Below are 15099 nucleotides of genomic sequence, written 5' to 3'. Positions count from 1 at the left end.
AACCCATAATCAGTATACCTCTTTAAATTGCAAAACAGGTTGTTAATTCTAGAAATGCTTTCCTGTTTTAGGAAAGACGTGTCATTAAATTACCTTAAACTATATTTTAAGACGACACATTCAGTCCAATTAATTTAACTAACATCCTGTAATTTTCATTCAGTACACGATTGTGTATCAATGGAAATGATATGGTACTCCTTCAATCATAGAAAATATTTTTTAATTAAAAAATCTGCTAATTAAATTTTCGTGTAAAATTTATGCGCTTCACTCAAAGTAAGTTTAATGAGACCATCATTTACCTTTCAAGATCCTGAAATGGAAAAGTGTTTTATATAAAACAAGTATAACCGTGAGAAATTTTATGTTTAACATGAAACGCATTTGTAATTTCTGAATATATCTCTACAAAAGAACTTTTCTGCTAAGTAATCTTTAGAATTTAAAAAATAATGTCACAGAAGTGATCTAAAATGATACAGATATACTATGCATTAAAGTCATATGAAACATTTTTTTTTGTAATTATAATTTTATCGATTTATCTTAATCAATGCATGCATATGTACTAAACTAAGTCTTGTTTTTAATATTTGTTACGAATCTCAAACGTATTATTATACTATTTTACTGTGCGATTGTTGATCGCAAGCAAATTGACTTTCAAGTTCGTTGCTGAAGTTTACATAATCTGGACAATGATAAACAATCAACACAGATTCATGTGGACCTTTGTAAGAAAGCTAAAACACATTTTTTTAGTAAAACTAAGCCATTCAGGAATATTATTATATTGGACTTGTTTTAATATTAGATGTTTCAACTGACTTTACTACACGAAAGAAACATGAGATGACTTCGATTTAACAAATTTAGATTAAATAATTGTTGTAATGGTTTTAATGCCATTCTTTTTGTAGACAATTACATTTTGTAAAGAAAAAAATACATTATCAAGCTGAAATCGAAACATGTAACGTATTATATCCACGTTACAATATTCAGTTCTCATAAATTGAAGATGGTGTGACAGGTTAAGCCTTGTTTCTTTTGCATGAATTTGGTATTTAATCACACAGCCGTGACAGTCTATAGAAAATCCTTATCCACAATAATCAGATCAAATCGAAAAGAAAATAAGACACAAATCTAGGACAAGGGACATGATACAATGTAAAAACCTATTCATACAACATAGCGCACATTGTCGAATTTCGGAATAGATGATCTGTTAAAAACGGTAACAGTGTAGTTGGTTTCTTGCAAGTAAAAATTTAAAGTTCAATTTAAAAGTTCTGATATAACGCTTGGGAAGTGATATCGGTTGTTGCCCCTGATCGAAAAGTATGTCTTTTTTAATGGGTGTCGTTATTTCCAAAGTATTGTTTCAGCTTGTCAATTTAAAATGTTCTAGTAACTGGTTTCTAATTTTCCTCCAAGAAAAGAGAATCATTGTCTTTGGCGATTTGGTTTCGTCCCATTTGCAACAGCCGCAGTAGCATTTAGGATGGACAAGCATTGGTATCGACCTTAAACAGTGAAATAATTATCCATTTTCTAAATATGTTTGTTATACCTTTAAAATTTACTGTTGCTTCACTTTCTGGTACACAGCATATGTAATGGTCGACGTGCAATTTATTTAATCATTATGTTCGTTTTAATGACATCAATTAATCATTTAATAGAGATTCTGGCATAGAAACAATGTAAGAAATTTGGTTCCCGTTACTGAACAAAAGATCTATATGTAGTCTAAATGGACTTCGGTTGGACTATAAATCCCGTTCTTGTACTTTTGTCACTGAATGAATAACCCATCAATATTGTCAAGTTGTAAATATAACCTGTGATTTAGTTATTTATCCGCAAACGTTTCTAGATTGAAGTTTTTCTCTTGATAATCTTTTTTGTCTCTCCAACGGTTTTGGTTGATGCCAGTTCTTCACATATAAGTATCACTAATTCAATGTATAATTAAACATAAAGTAACAGTTTGAGGCCACTATTTTCTGACGTAAGAATACATTCACATAGTAAGTTCCCTTAAACAAAATATAAGCATGCTATATCTCAAGTCTGTTAACATTGATGTTGGGAAGTCAAACCCCACACGTCAGGTGCGTTTACCTCTAATCTTAATTGAATATAATTGAAACGGGTGTCCTACCGAATATGGGTGGTTCTCTCCGGATACATTGTCATCTAGCATGTCACTACAGACAAATACATAACACTGTTTCTATGCTTTTTGTCTGTATTAATTTTGTGTTGGATGGACAACAAATATCCTTTGTAGTTCTACAACATTAAATGAAATAGGACATATAAAAACACAGTAATTGGCACAAAAAACATCGTTCAAAATGTAAAATTGACAATAGGGAAAGAAAATTGACCCTTTTGTCGTTATTTTTTGTTTTTGTTTTGTTTTGATTGTCCGTGTGAAACTGTAATAACTAAATCTATAAAAGGACTTATTAATTGTAAATGATTATATGTGTTGATTTCAATTAGATTCCTTTGTAGAAACTAAGGCAGTGTATTAAAAAAATTCATGACTAATTTAAGAAAAAGATAACGGAAAGTGTTATCAAGTAAATGCTTTACTAGTATATTGCCTTTGTTTTCCTGGGATAAATTCTGTTTTTCTCGGAATGCATATAATTTGTTTTATACGTCCGTTTTTAAGACGAATTCTTGTATTGGCCTCTAAATTTGGATTTCTATTTATTTTTTTCTGAATCGTTCGTAATTTTCTTCCTACAAATGATATAATGATTGGATTTTTATCTTAGTGCACTAATATTACCTGTGATGACAATTATTTTCTGAGGCAAATAGATACTTTTGTACTGATGGTTCAAGAGATCGTTTACGATTGATATGTTGCTAATTTCATCGATCGGTATAATATATATAGCAGCGATTAGATCTGTAATGGACATACATGAGAAAGAGTTTGAATTAGCCAGCATTCTAATGCAACATCATTTTATAGTTGTTTATAATCGTGACAGTTGTTGGAAGGTCCTTAAAGGTGAATTTAAGATTTTTGCAATTTCAATAATGTGTTTTGTTCAATCCTTTAAAGGTAGATTTAACATACATACATATAATACAAAATATGAAAGCAATGAATTAGGTTGTTAAAATCGATATATGCCTTTTGTGCTTCTTTGTTAAATATTTGTTTGATTTTTCTTGGAAATAAGATTATAACACAATGCTAAATGCTGAACCCCTATTTTTGACATTTTTACCAATTATGTCTGTTCGTTTTGTTCACGCATCATTGTCAATATGATAGAATTTGTTGCGAGTATCATATGTGGAAGGTTTAGATTGCTATAATATCAGGTCCAATCAATCATTTTCTACATACAAAAAATGAATGTACCAAGTCCGGAATATGACAGTTGTTATCCATTCGTTTGATGTGTTTGTGCTTTTGATTTTGCCACTTGATAAGAGAATTTCCGTTTTTTAATTTTCCTGTAAGTTTAGTATTTTTGTGATTTTAACTTTTTACTTTTTTGAAAAAATTTCGTCGCTCAAATTACACTGTGTCTAAACCACACCGGCAAAATTTGCTCGGACTCGATGCTATCTAACATCCGGCACAATGACGGAACACCAATAGACAAAAGAAAGGTAGGTTTCTCCTTATTGTTTTATTCTTTTTATGATATCGAAGAATATATATACATATACAACTATTTTCTATTGTGAGATGCAATATTTTCTACAACCGTTCTCTATTAACGGAGAAATAAGTCAAAATGCATGTCAAAATGACGAATTGAGTGAACCTTGCCTCGAAATTGTTTAATTTCTCGTTAAATTGTTCACATTGTACGGAAAGAAAGGTACGGGAAGATAGATATTGACACGGAGATTGCAAATTAAGTTATTATGAGCATCTCATTAATTGTATCTCTGTGTATGGAACGAAAGAAAAGGGTAATGTCAAATTAAAATAAACCGGTTTCGTCAATGTTGTTACTACACAATCACCCGGTTTCGTCTATATATATCACCCGGTTTGGTTGGTTTTTTTTAACAAACAATTTATGAAAAGCAACTTTGGCACGGATCTGAACATTGTATTTCGAGAATTTAAATATATATTTATTGTAAGGTAAACTTGGCGTGTTAAAATCTATTTTAAACAGGCACTTTTGGACATAGTTAATTATGATAATACACATTTTCCTAATGAAAGGCGTATCCCTTATTTCACTTAACTTCAAACTAATTTTATATGGAATATAAATACTCAATAGCAAACACTGGTATCTAATTATTTTGTAACATTATTATATTTTCTTTGTTTATAATAGTAGTATGTAAAGATGAAAAATAAAAGTATGTGTTTTGATTGTGCCATAATTTTATTTTACTATACTAAATTATATACACTATGCATTCAATCATTGACGAACAGTCCCAAACCGACTATAGTCTATACTGTTCTGCACAAGTTTATCATGCATGCAGTCCTGCCAGAATTTCTGGTACTATATATACTGTGTTCCTTGCGCACTAAAGCAAGTTTTCACACTTAAGCATCCATAACATAGCAATGATATTTGTATCTTTCTCCCCGTTTCTGGTAGGCACATTTATTTTCCTATAGGCATGTTTTTCACATTATTTTTACAGTTCAAAATAAAAAAAAATTACATTCCAAATTCATCTTTTTTACAGTTCGAATTCAATTGAAACTTCAAGATAACTTTCGAAAACAATATCTGACAGTATTGTATTTTCAATGTGAATAAAAGTTGGTTTGCAAAACATGACCGTCATTTATATCTAGGTCTTATTTAGAAAAAGTGACGGTAACCACTTATACCATACACATTGACAATGAGACAACTTTCTTTTAGACACAAAAATGATGTTGAATTAATCAAGTTTAGGTCACCGTATGCCTTAAACAATGAGAAAAACACACAAACCGCATGAAAGCAAGCTATAACAGGGCCCTAAATTATAAATGTAAAACAATTCAAACATAAAAACTACCTGCCTATTTTATGTTCAAAACACATATGGTATAAAGCAACCAAAGACAACCATGGAATAACAAGCCTGTGACTCGGGAAATAGACTGAGTCAAAGTGTTGTCGCTGACACAAACAGTACAACAAAAGTACAAATAATAAAAAATGATGAATAAACCTTAACTCGTCCTATGACAGAGTCTTTATAGTGAATTCGCGATTTGTGCCAAAACTTGTATCATAGTTAAAATTATCCATTAAATATGATAAATATACATGTATTCGCAGTTTACTATGAAATCCACTATATCTGAACTAGTATACATATTTATTAAGGGACCAGCTAAAAGACACCACCAGATGCGGGAGTTTCTCGCTTCATTGAAGACCCATTGTGGCCTTCGGCTGTTTTCTGCTCTATGGTCGGGTTGTTGTCGCTTGGAATTTGTATGACTTTTTCATGTTTAAATGCCCCCCCCCCCCCCCCTCCAACACTTTTTGTTTTTGTTTTACCAAAAAAAAATTCAATCCCTCTAAACCAAAATTTTAAACATCACCAAAAAGTAAACAGAAATTTATAGTATTTATATAACTAAGAAGTGTATAAAGTTTGATGCAGTTATAATACTTCGTTTTTGAGATATGGCGCGACATGTTAAAAAAACCCCACATTCCTGTTTTACTTACATGTTCTGCTTCATTGAAGACCCATTGTGGCCTTCGGCTGTTTTCTGCTCTATGGTCGGGTTGTTGTCGCTTGGAATTTGTATGAATTTTTCATGTTTAAATGCCCCCCCCCCCCCCCCCACTTTTTGTTTTTGTTTTACCCAAAAAAAATCAATCCCTCTAAACCAAAATTTTAAACATCACCAAAAAGTAAACAGAAATTTATAGTATTTATATAACTAGAAAGTGTATAAAGTTTGATGCAGTTATAATACTTCGTTTTTGAGATATGGCGCGACATGTTAAAAAAAAACCACATTCCTTTTTCACGTACACGTTCTGTAACTCAAAAAGATTTAATTTGATTTTCACTTAAAGGTTTACAGATCATATTAAATTTTAGGAAAATAAGATAAGCTGTCCTGAAGTTACGGTGCGACATGTTTATGGTGGACAGACGGATAGATAGACGGACGGACGGACGGACGGACAGAATGACTGATAGATGGAGGCACGGGTGGATGGAAGGACGGACAACAAGACGGGGGTATACAATAATACGGCCTGTCAAAATTGGGACGGGCGTGTAAAAACGCGAAGAAATGGAGAAAAAAATCGTAATTAAAGGTAAATATTTTTTATTAGGATATCGGCCAAGTCGATTTAGTTGTATAGTTGTCTGCCTTATCATTTTCCTATATAACTTTTATATATATTTGAAAAAAAAATATGTATAGAAATCGATAAAAAGAACTTGATATTCGGCATTTATTATGAGAAACATAATCCAACTGACATAATCCGATTTCCCGGGTGTCCCTGTTTTTCTCATTTCTTACAATATTTTAATTCGGTATACACTTTATAAGATAAGTGGCGAATCTAGATGACGTATATGTTGCACGCCCCAACCCCACCTTTGGTTTTCAAAACTTTATTGATTCCTGTATTTAAAGATTTTATAAAGCAAAAAATAATCAAAATATTGTTCGACTCGCTACGCTCGGCCGTATGTAAAAGTTGTTCGAAATACGCCCACTTTGAAATAAACTGAATACGTCTGTCCGTATATATTGTCAAAATATATTGATCAACATCAGTGTACGATCATCATAACACAATGGCGACAGTGCAGACTCGGTTTTTTTTTTAATAATGTTAACAAAATAATTATTATTGAATTGTATAGATGACCTGAGACTATTATACTAATTTGTACATAGCAGTATAGTGATAAATAAATTGTATTTTAATGCATGGTAGTTGTAACCCTACATTCGTTTTCTATGCCGATTATGCATGCATATACATTTGTCTTATTATCAACGTTTATCCTTAAGAAGATTTATTTTTAACGATGGTAGAAAAGATTACATACATGGAATGATTAGATTACTTATAAAGGTGTCCATTCTTTTGTGCGAGAAAATCACATATCAATTGTGTGTTTCGATTTTTAAGACCGTAAACTTTAATTTCAAGTTTAAAATTGTTCAACATATTTTCCCATAACTCATATAGAAAAAAACATATTTAGTGAGCTTTAATCTCAATATGCTGTTAAAAAATTTCGGAATGCAAAGTAAAACTAAAATATATGTGTCGGCTATAAGAGTATGAATTTGCTAATTATTTATTTGAATCTGAGACTCATATAAATAATAAGCCGCTGTCCGGTGAACAACTTGTTTTCAAACGACCCACAAAACTCCTTTTGAACACTGAAGTTAAATAATCAATTTTAATGTAATGTGATTATGATTTTTTTTATTTGACCAAACCGGGTTATGCATTTTGAAATCTATGACGAAACCGGGTTGTATACATTGACGAAACCGGCCAGTTTGATTTTGACATGACCCATTTCTTTCGTTCCATACACAGAGTTACAATTATTGAGATGCTCATAATAACTAAATTTGCAATCTCCGTGTCAATATCTATCTTCCCGTACCTTTCTTTCCGTACAATGTGAACAATTTAACGAGAAATTAAACAATTTCGAGGCAAGGTTCACTCAATTCGTCATTTTGACATGCATTTTGACTTATTTCTCCGTTAATAGAGAACGGTTGTAGAAAATATTGCATCTCACAATAGAAAATAGTTGTATATGTATATATATTCTTCGATATCATAAAAAGAATAAAACAATAAGGAGAAACCTACCTTTCTTTTGTCTATTGGTGTTCCGTCATTGTGCCGGATGTTAGACAGCATCGAGTCCGAGCAAATTTTGCCGGTGTGGTTTAGACACAGTGAATTATAAATGAAGGAAAGAAAATAGTGATCTTCCAAATTTTTATTATTAAAAGAAGAAACTCCACATTGCTATGCATTGATCATAATACAAGTAGTTCTAATTCCTTCGTCAAACGAACATGAATTATTTTTGTTATAGTCTTCATTATTTGAAATATAAAAATATAAAAACTATATATAAAAAAACAGCCACTGACCCGTCTAGAGCTGTATTATAGAATTTGTCATATATGAATGATGGCCACGGGTAAGATTCATCCGTCACGTGCATAAATAAATGACTATATCTTTCTGATTCATTGCAATTAACTTTCAGTTAATTTTTGCTTAATTACATTTATTTACCAGTTTTTGTTTTTATTTACACTGTCTTTGATTAGTTTCCTAATTACATGGCTGGTAAAAGAGGGTCGAAAGATACCAGATGGACATTCAAACTCATAATTCGAAAATAAACTGACAACGCCATGGCTAAAAATGAAAAGGACAAACAGACAAACAAAAGTACACATAACACAACATAGAAAATTAAGGAATAAACAACACGAACCCCACCAAAAACTAGGGGTGATCTCAGATGCTCTGGAAGGGAAAGCAGATCCTGCTCCACATGTGGCAACCGTCGTGTTGCTTATGAGATAACACATCCGATAAACAGTCTAATTCGGTAGGTCACATTCATGAGAGGGAAGGGGATTGTAGTTTCGAAGTAAGGAACATATCCGATATCATCTGTGAAACTTTTATTCCATAACGGTCAACCAACTCGTGACAAATTTACGAAGAGATGATTTCAACTTCACCATTTGGATTTAAGCTTGATTTAATAGCTTCCTTGTGAGCAACAACCCTCTATCAAGAAATGATAAAGTATAACCCGGTTGGGATAACACAAGTTTAAACCGTACTCCCAGAAGCAGGTAATACTGGACGGGCAATACATGTTTTATGATTTTTCATTCTTATTTTTACACAATAAGACTAAAGACTTGTAATAGTTTAACAATACTCCAGCTAAATATATATATATATTATGCAGATAACCATTGAAACGCAAACCTGAAGATTGTAAATTCAGTTTCTTCCTTTTGTCCGCTTATTTCATGTAGGCAGAATACAAGTTTTGCAGGATGATTTGTTAATTTTCAAGCTTTATTTCAATGATCTAGCTTATAATTTTTTAAAAAGATTGCATTGAACCCATGTTTTTTTTATACATTTCGATGTTATCAGCAATGTTCTTTCTGACATATTATAACGTTACCTCGTGACCGTCTGCTTGATTAACAAAATAACAGTATTTGTATAGTAAAAACAGCTACAATTTTATTATAAAATGTAAGCTTGAAATCTCAAATGCATATCTTCTAAATATAGGCCTAAAATTTGTATGAGGGACTTTTCCAACTTAAACCTTGAAACCGAGACACTGGACCGAAGGGCATAGCTTTTAAGTGACCAGTACTCGGTTTGAATAACGTATACCGATACCATCCTGTAAAACTGCAATTACTTGAAACATAAACGGGACCTTCTATAAATATCACCTAAAAATAAAGATCGAGATGAAAAATGATATTTGCTTTACTGTGTTAAGATTAATCTACATTGAAGGAATCAAAATTAAACCAAATCTGCAATATATATTCCATTCCTTTTTTTCTTTTTCTATTTCATGCTTAGTAATTTATTATTTAACTGTTTATTCACAAGGGGAAAATGAAAAAGAAGCAGCGAAGTTAGCATTAGAGTATGTCAGCCGAGTAGAACAAAGTCCATGTACTGGTGGAACAGAAGAAACACTAGACCTTATTTTCAACCATACAACTTGGAGAGAATACACCCAACCAGCTATTCTAACATCAAACTTTTTAACATCAGTTATATTGGAAAACGGTGGTTCACTAGATACATTGACGGACGAAATACTTTTCTCCTTAGTGCGGAACAATGTAAATGGCCAGTCGATTATATTTGGATCTGCTATTGCTATCGAAACAGGGTTATATACAAAATATTCTTCATTCTGTCCATATGCTTACCGCAAAAATGGAACCGTCTTTGCCCATGATATTTCTTTGTCATATAATTACCTAGACAGCAACACTGAGTGGTATTACGTCTTAAAGACAACAGACTGGGAGAATGCAACTAGAACTATCTCAAAGATTAAATATAGGTAAATCATTGTTCGTTAATGAGGTATTTTAAAAGATTATGAAATAGAGAATAAGATTTATAATCGATTTTGTGTACTATATAAGATACTATAATAGATCTGCTATGTTAAAAACTAATGTTCTTAAACTAGGTCAGCTTGAAGTTGAAAACTGCTGATAGTCACGTAATACTTGATTACTAATCTTACAATTGTAGAAAAAAAAATCTTGAGAATCATTTTAAACTAAGGAATAAATCAACCTCATGCAAAGCTCTTATTCCTTGTCCAGAAATCATATATATCTTTAACAGTTCATGATTGTTATTAGAGAAAAAAATTATCAATTACTTAAAAATAGTCAGACATATTGACTCCAATGTTCATGTTTTACCTTTTATTGTAAAGGTCAATCCAGAAAAGCGTTGCGACAAGAGTCATTGTTGGCCAAAAATTATAAAAGGTTTATAATTGTGTAACTTTAATTGATTGATAAACATATAAATATAATATTAAGAGAAAGTTCACTTGTGATTTCAATATGATGCCATAAATAATGCAACAATAGTATACCGCTGTTCATAAGTCATAAATCGATCGAGAGAAAACAAATACAGGTTACAAACTCAAACCAAAGAAAACACATCAAGTATAAGAAGAAAACATTGAAACAACATAACACTGCAGTACAACAAAAATCAAACAGCAATGCAACATACATAAAAACGAACTTTCAGATAACAACTGCTATATACCTGACTTGGTACATATAAAACATGTTGAAATTGAAATATTTGAATAAAACACGCCATTTACATTTAGTTTTTGATAAGATAGATATGAATAAAAGTTAATTACATAAAATACCTAATAACGTTATCAAACTAAATTAAAATCTTTCGTTAATGCATCTTGTAGCAAAATATATCTCTCTGGTTAAAGAATTTGTTCTTAAAGTATTTACGACAATTCTCAAAATGCGTGAAGTATAAAGCCTAAATGCAATTCGGCTAAACAAACAATCAAAACTATGAATAGTAAAATAAATGACAGACTAATACCTTATTAACATCGGGAAAATGTAGTTTGATTGCATTATAATTGTGTTTTTTTTTTATCTAAATTGCAAAAATGGTCTTATATTGCCTTCTTTACATTTTGTAAAAAAAAATGACAAACGACATTTTTGTGACGCATTTGTTTTCTTTCATTTAGAACTTTCCGTGTTTAGTTTTTATACATATTTGGCTTTTAAATATTTTGATTTGAGCTTACAACGATAAACCCAGAAGCGTGTAAGGACTCGTGAAATTGAAAAAATACTAGCGCTGGGTCGATATGCTATTTCTGGACTGTTAGTCATAAAGGGTACCATTAACTTAGTAGTTAGTGTTCAAGTTAGTGAAAGAAGAAGAATTGCCAAGAAGCTAAGTTTTCAAATCACTCAGGCAATGAAGAGCTGAAATGAATATTATTAGTTTTATTTCCTTTTTGGTTATATAGCTTTTCATCTGTTTATGACTTTTCTTTTTTTGTCTTAGTGTTCTTGTTTAATGTTAATCGCACACAACGATTAATGTATTATTGTAGTAAAAATAAAATGGCATATATACAGAACTCCAATGGAAATCCAAAACAGGTTTTATATTTAGTTTGTAAATCCCTTAGATATATTCATTCCTCCCCTATAAGGATGCGTGATGTGTCAATGATTTTAACCTTGAATTCATAGTTACATAGTTTTAAATGTAATTAATATTGGCATAAAATTAATCACACATTTTCAATGGTAGGTCAGGAGGTGTGTCGCTACCAGAACAACAAAATGTTTTACTGACAGCTAAACTGTTAGATGGTCACTGGACCATGCCATACTTCGATTGTGGTGGAGGTGATGTATGGATGGTTACATTCTCGTCTCCTATATTTTCCTTGAACGGAGGTGGAGAGCCAAAGTTTCAGTAAGTACTCATCATTAGTGTAACCTCTAATTTTCCACTTAATCTTTACATTAAGTGGTGATGGTATATGTTCCATCTTATCGAGAGAAAAATCTGCCGAATATATACATCCGTGGTACTCTCTAAGGTTTGTTCCAATGGCTGATGAATAGATAATTGCCTTTACAATTCTAATGATAAAAACATAGTTTTCTAAATTTTTGAAAATCAAAATAAATATACCAAAATGATCAGTAAAAACCACGGACTTTTATTATTCATTTATTCATATTTTTTTCTCAATACTTGTAAATCTCGATGTTATTAAAAAAAAAATATGGTGAAATACATACCTTGCTAAAATACAAACACGATATATGATTAATTGGACTGAAAAGACTAAACCTACTATTGTAGAGGTGTAGCCACCATTGATATTGAGCTAACAAATATCGACATAAACCAATGTGATCCTGACACCAGTACGTTTAGTGCTTTAGATGTGTTTCGGGGAACTCATAGATGTCCTGAAACAACAGAGGTATTCCTCTTTTTTTGTTATTTTTATCAGAAATGAATATAGATGCATGACAGTTTGCCAAATTGCATGTTTCGAAATATAATATATCTGCTATCGGGAGAACTATCCAATAAAGATCAATAAACGATAATATATCAGCCACCACAGCTCACCGTACAGCCTTCAATTATGATATAAACCTACACCGTACAGTAAATTATGAAATTCGCTGGGATGCCAAATATTCATTAATTCAAATGAGAAAATGGCTGTACCAAGTCAGGAATTTGACAGTTGTTATCCATTCGTTTTTGATGTGTTTTGTAATTTGATTTTGCCATGATTAGGGACATTCCGATTTGATTTCCTCTCAGTTCAGTTTTTTGTAATTTTACTTTTTAAGCTTACAAACAATTTTTTGAAAAAGATCAGGACGGTACAAACAACTATTTAAGAACAGAAATAAATACAGATCTAAATTACTAAAAGCATATTTTAAGTACAATTTAAATTGTTTAATACACCATGTTTCAAAAGATTCAAATATCTTTTATTACATCTCCAACGATTTTAGTGTAAAGATGCCATAAACTGTCATTTACCAAAAGCATGAATTTGTGAAGAGCCAAAATACAAGTGCTTCCCACGGTTTTGGTTTGTTATCCAAATTTGTTTTCTTTCAATCTTTTAATGACTTTTTGAACACCGGTATACTACTGTTGCCCTTATTTGGCAGTATATAGAAGCATATTGAGTTATGAATTAAAATATAAGAATAAAAATCAATTTTAAGTTTTTAAATTGACAACCTTTAAGAATAAGTGTATTCAAACGATCCGAATTTATCAGTTCTATTAACTACAGGAAGTGTGAGCCCGTTTGCACTGACTACGTGTCACTGTGTTCCACGTATATATAAACCTCCAAAGTCTGTTGACAGGTATTTCTATTTCCCTTTTAAGCATTACAATTGTTTTATCTAGTGTACGAAGTATGTTTTCAAGATTAAAATTGTAGATATAGATGTAGGAAAACTAGCATAGAAAGATATTTTTAGAATTCAAACATGTACATTCAATGATGCAATTTTCAACATTTTTATGAACTGTTCAAATAAAATATAGTAACAGATACATTTCGAGTCAAACATAAATCTAAATATACTGATGAACAATGTTTCTCTTTGCTTTTTTCATAGTGCAATTTTCTCCCTGGACTAGGGTTTAAAAGAGGAGCATACCAGTGTGTTTGCAGTAAGGGATACTATTTCCCCGATTCAAATTCTGAAGTAAAAGCTTTTAGTGGTAAAGATGTAGAAAATTACTTGAGTCTGTCAAATACAACAGATTTTACACACTATACATGTCTATCGTGTAAAGAGGGATGTACTGAATGTGTGGATGACTCCCCATGCTTGTACGAGTTCCTGTTTGTCTTCAGATTCATGGTATTACTGATTACTATGTTGACGTGTACTGCTATTGGAATTCTCTTTATTGTCACAGCATATTTCAGGAATGAATTGGTACTTTTAATGTGTTATTCGTTGTAGTATTCCCCTTTTTGTAGTTGTTTTTGGGGTACTGTTTTCCTTACGTTGTATTTTTTCTCTGCTTTATATCGTGCGTTAATTAGTTGTGTCCAAGCACTTTTTCTATTTTCAGTTCTAAAAGTTTACTTTTTTAATTCTATTTGAAACAATCCTTATTCAGATGAAAGTACCTTAAACATTTCAATTTAATATATTTTTTTAATAAACTTCTTTTTTAATGGTATTACAGATAATAGACTGTATACCATGCACAACTATTTACGTAAACGTTTTTTTATAATCCAACATACCTGATAATTTATGTATGTTTTAGTTGAATGGTAAAACTTAAGGTATGTCGTCATTATCTAAAGTCGTAGCTTTATGTTTCCCAACATTTTTATTCACACTTGATAAATTTTATGTTTAATAGACTTTCAGCCCTGTCAATATTGTTTCCAAAACTACAAGTTATTTAGGTCGAATTCTATTGTGAATGAGTTATCTCCCCTTACAAATAATTATGGTCTGCAATGCTCTTCAATTTCGTACTTTATTGGGCCTTTTAAAGTTTTTGTTTGTTTTTTTAAGACTTGAAATACATTTATTGAAAATCACCTGAATACAATTTTCCTTGTATAACCCAGGGAAGAATACACAAGGGGTTTTGATTCGAGCGTCACTGATGAGTCTTGTGTAGACGAAAAATTTAATTATGGTATCTATTATGAGTTAATTTATTAATATGACCATATCAATGATAAATATCTGTCATCACAGACGATTGCTCAGAGGTATCTAAAAAATAAAAAGACCTACATGTTGCGCTCGACAGATCAAATAATTCATCATTTTGTCGAAGAAAATACCCAGTATCTTCCATTAACTGCATTGTTTTACATACTTTATGTGGTTTGTCATACAGTTTTTTCCCGTTAAAATTTTCTTCTTTGATTATCATGATTATTAATTTATCAATAATGTTGGATAATGACTTCTGAATTATTTTC

At 31.2% G+C, this 15099-nt stretch overlaps 1 protein-coding gene across 1 annotated transcript in view; it reads left to right on the top strand.

Moving 5' to 3' along the window:
* Positions 1–15099, top strand: part of LOC134709640 (metabotropic glycine receptor-like) — a 39396-nt gene that overhangs the window by 10122 nt on the left and 14175 nt on the right. The window contains exons 2-5 of the mRNA XM_063569791.1: positions 9654–10119; positions 11892–12059; positions 12456–12579; positions 13757–14083. Of these exons, the coding sequence (XP_063425861.1) occupies positions 9654–10119; positions 11892–12059; positions 12456–12579; positions 13757–14083 (1085 nt within the window). The remainder of the gene's footprint in view (positions 1–9653; positions 10120–11891; positions 12060–12455; positions 12580–13756; positions 14084–15099) is intronic.

The sequence above is a fragment of the Mytilus trossulus genome, chromosome 3 (assembly GCF_036588685.1).
Source record: "Mytilus trossulus isolate FHL-02 chromosome 3, PNRI_Mtr1.1.1.hap1, whole genome shotgun sequence".
Lineage (NCBI taxonomy): Eukaryota > Metazoa > Mollusca > Bivalvia > Mytilida > Mytilidae > Mytilus > Mytilus trossulus.
Note: the sequence above shows the minus strand (reverse complement) of the source record. Positions and strands in the feature narration are given on the sequence as shown.